This window comes from Arachis ipaensis, chromosome B5, assembly GCF_059453495.1.
Source record: "Arachis ipaensis isolate K30076 ecotype BB chromosome B5, ASM5945349v1, whole genome shotgun sequence".
Lineage (NCBI taxonomy): Eukaryota > Viridiplantae > Streptophyta > Magnoliopsida > Fabales > Fabaceae > Arachis > Arachis ipaensis.
The window spans coordinates 145,796,348-145,800,547 of NC_142440.1; the positions used below are offsets into that span (position 1 = coordinate 145,796,348).

General features: G+C 32.8%; 1 protein-coding gene across 1 annotated transcript; it reads left to right on the forward strand.

The window, feature by feature from the left end:
- The first annotated feature begins 480 nt into the window (after positions 1-480).
- Positions 481-4,200, forward strand: SYP81 (syntaxin of plants 81). Its single transcript, XM_016348155.3, has 8 exons — positions 481-541; positions 712-1,055; positions 1,249-1,332; positions 1,456-1,560; positions 2,337-2,480; positions 3,011-3,253; positions 3,353-3,484; positions 3,939-4,200. Exons 2-8 carry the CDS (start codon positions 978-980, stop codon positions 4,080-4,082), a joined length of 930 nt encoding a protein of 309 aa, XP_016203641.1. The 5' UTR covers positions 481-541; positions 712-977; the 3' UTR covers positions 4,083-4,200.

Below are 4,200 nucleotides of genomic sequence, written 5' to 3' on the forward strand. Positions count from 1 at the left end.
TATTTTGAATGTGTATTTAATTTTAAAAAGACAGTAAATCTATTCATAATTTTTAGATGTATTTGTTTTAATTTTTTTAAATTATTGTAATAAAAAGCTAAATATTATACCATTTTTAAAAGATACCTAATTAAATTATTTTTAATTTACCAAATACAAAACAAAATAATTATACTCTTTAAAAAATTTTACCAAACAAAACCTAAATCACTAAACAAAATGGCTAGAAACCTTATGAGTTTCTCCCGTGAATTCTCTATCACAAAACCAAATAAAATGCTAGAAATCATTTTTACAACTTTCACACTTAACATGAATAATCAATTTAACTAAGTCTATACTTCTAATCAATGAAATTTTTTACAACTTTTTAGAGTTTTAAAACGCTTGAAGAAACCACATCACTCTGCTGGTGATAAAGTCAACAGTTTAGTCTGATTTAAGATAAAAATCAATTATCAAATTAATTACTTAACTACAAAAAAATATGTATACATTTTTTTTTGAGTAGTATCTATAAGATTTTGAAAGCCTTTTAAATGTACCGAAAATATCGATATTCTAATTGTTTTAACTGTTAATCTAAATTATAAAAAATATATATAATATATATTAATTGAAATCAATAATTGGAACGTCGGTATTCTTGATACACTTAAAATTTTTCCTTAAGATTTTAGCTTATTTTTGGTAACTTAAAAACATCTTAAGGCCCAAAACAGGTAGAAGAAGGGAAGCTGCGAAACGCTGCGTTTCGCGTTTTCTTCTCCCTCCAGCATAGGTTTTTGCAGAGTATTCTACACCTGCATATTCACTTCTTCACAAAATTACCGATCACCACGTTTCTTCTTCCACCAAAATCTCGCCCTATTGCGATACGATCTCAGCAGTTACGAATTTGAGGTATCAATCGATCCTCTGGCGATAATTTGCTTTCTGAACCCCGCCATTGTTATAGCAGATTTGGGTATTAAGCAATGGCAAGGGCAAGAGACAGAACCGAGGATTTCAAAGATGCTGTTCGACACAGTGCACGATCTTTGGGGTATGATGAGGTATAAGCTTCACTTCCACCTCAATTCGTTTTTTCCCTCTTCCGAAATTCCACCTTATTACTTCTCATTACGATTTTTAAATGTTTTTTTCCCTAATTAACTAAGCTTTGTTGGATCATAGCAATTTCGATTGAGTTTGAATATTATGTCTGTGTTTGGTTGTTGACATTTCTTGTGCAATGTGATTTGGTAGGCTAAGTTGGCGTCAGTTATGGCATCTTTCATTATTCATAAACCTCCACAAAGGTCGCCGTTTTCAAAAGCTGCACTGAAGACGGTATACTCAGCTTGATATTGACCATTTTGACCGAAATTTCAGTTACCGGATAACCAGTAATTCTTCTATTTTGTGTTGTTTTTGTTGGTTTTTTTTTTTTTTTTTTTGGCTATATATATATAGCTCGAGAGTATTGGAGAACTAGAAGAATTTTTGTCAAAGCATAGAAAGGACTATATGGATTTGCACCGCACAACTGAAAAGGAGCGAGATAGTATTGAACATGAAGTAAGCTTTCTGACACTTTAGTTTTGATCTTATTGTAGCATCTTCAATTCTTTATTTTTTCCACCCTTAAGAAGAAAATGAAAGTATTGACTGGTCCTGCTTTGTTGATTAATTGGCATCTAAGTAATTTTATATATATTACTAAGTGACATTGATGTTGTAAAACTTTCTAACGATGATATATAGTTTAGAAGTTCGTTATTATCAGGCATTTATCAGGAATAAAAAGTTTATTTTCCTATGCAGTGTCGTTGTCAATGTAAATTATTACTAGATCGGGGTCCTTAGGTGTGCATTATCTTATGCCTTGATTACTTTTTCAATCACATTAGTATTCTTTTCTTGACTTCCATTTGGTTGGTTATCATAGACTAGTAAGAAGTTAAAGGTGGGCATAGTGCTGGGTTTTGTATCTTCTGTTCTTTTGTTGCAGATGTGTTGTACATTTCTCTCACAGCAATATATAAGCAGAGCTCATTATTAAGCCTTTAGTTCAATTTGAACTGTTGAACGTATTTACATTATACATTTAACTAAGTAGAATGTGTCTCTTACTAGGTTGATGTTTGTGGTATTAAGTATTTGACTAAACACAATTGTCTGCCCATGGATTTGTTTGCTTCACCTACTTGCATATCATTATTCCTTCCTTTAAGCCTTCAATCTTTACAGATCATATGAAGTGTTATATATTTTGTATCGAAATTAGAGATGCATGCCCGAAAAGTTGCTTAGAATTTTTCTTATGCTTTCATTTTATAATTACTTTTGTGCAGGTTAGTGTTTTTGTTAAAACTTGTCAGGAACAAATTGATATTCTCAAAAATAGTATAAATCAAGAAGAGGAAACATCAAAAGGATGGCTTGGCATTACAACGTCAAAGGCTAATGCTGACACCATTGCCCACAAACATGGGGTGGTATGGACTTGTTCTTGTCTGATAATATTCAATTACTAGTTACATATGTTAGTTACACAATTCTATCAGTTTCCATCACCTTAGATGAAAAAAAGAAGACAAAGAAAATTTAGCTATTTATCCATGTTGGTGATAAGACCATCAGATTAGAACTACTTAATTCATGCGGAATACTATTACTATTGTGTTCCTCTGTAAGCCACTGGATAAAAATTGGACTCCACTTAAGCTTTCCTTTTAACAAACAATCTAGATTTCAACACTGATTCCTGCTTCCTCACATGGGCTCTGAGAAAATCATGGTCCCTTTATACACATGCTTGATAATTTTATCATATTGAACCTAAAGTTATCATGATTCGAGATGGCTGTTTTTTTTTTTTTTGGTTTCACTGTAGACATGATATATAATAGGGTGCAATGGCATTGTTTGATCCATGTAGCCAACGTCACCTAGTGGGATAAGACTTTGTTGTTGTTGTTGTTGTTTTTATTTTTTGCTGCAAATAATTGATTGGTTACTTTTCTAGGTTCTAATCTTAAGTGAGAAACTCCATTCAGTTTCAGCTCAGTTTGATAAGCTTAGAGCTGTTCGTTTCCAAGATGCCATTAATCGAGCAATGCCACGAAGAAAACTTAATCGCCTAACCAAGAAAGATTCTATAGAAACCCCTAAATCAGATGACATGGAGCTCAGAGAACCTAGTGAATTACACAATGAGCCTCTAAGAGTCCAACAACAGCTATTGGATGATGAAACACGCACACTTCAGGTGATTCAATTCTGTTTTGTTAAGAGTTTGTATAAGACTTAATTCTGTCTACATTTGATTATTATAACCAACATGTTGCCAATTTTCCTTTGCCTGTAGGTGGAATTGTCCAATCTTCTAGATACAGTTCAAGAAACTGAAACTAAGATGGTGGAAATGTCTGCATTAAATCACCTCGTATCTACACACGTTTTGCAACAAGCTCAGCAAATTGAGCATCTGTATGAGCAGGTAAGATAATTCATGCTCTTCACCTCAGATTTTTGCCTCTATTTTCTTTGTGGTTGTTATATAATACAGGTACCTATCTTTATATTTTGTCAAGCAATGATCAGAGTCAACCACATTTTTTTTCCTGAATTAACTAGTTACTTAATATCTACACAATGTTGCTTAAAAAGTTTTAGGTATTGTTTTCCTCTTTTGGAATTTTAGCTTGCATACACTGGGTGGTTTGCAGCACTAAGAAATTAAGGGCAAAGGTGGGGATAATTACAGTATAATAACAGCGGAAAGAAAATGGTTATTGATTCAAATTTAAAGCAAAAAATCTACAAAATTCGTTTATGTAGCAATCATTAAATAGGCACACCCCGCTAAGTAATCCTAATTTCCATCTATTTGTAGCTGCTTGTTTGATATCCAATATGTGCAATTGTCATATGCTGCTGCTGCTCTTTTGCAGGCTGTTGAAGCTACTAAGAATGTTGAACTTGGCAACAAAGAACTTTCCCAAGCCATTCAGCGGAATAGCAGCAGCAGAACATTTCTTATACTTTTTCTATTTGTGCTTACATTTTCAGTTCTCTTTCTTGATTGGTACAGTTAAATGTTCACAGGGTAAGTGTAACTATGTTACAGTGCATTCTCTTTCCCCACTACCATTATTCCTTATTATTGTGGATATCTGTGTTTTCCCACCATATAGGCCATTTTATTGTTACTTA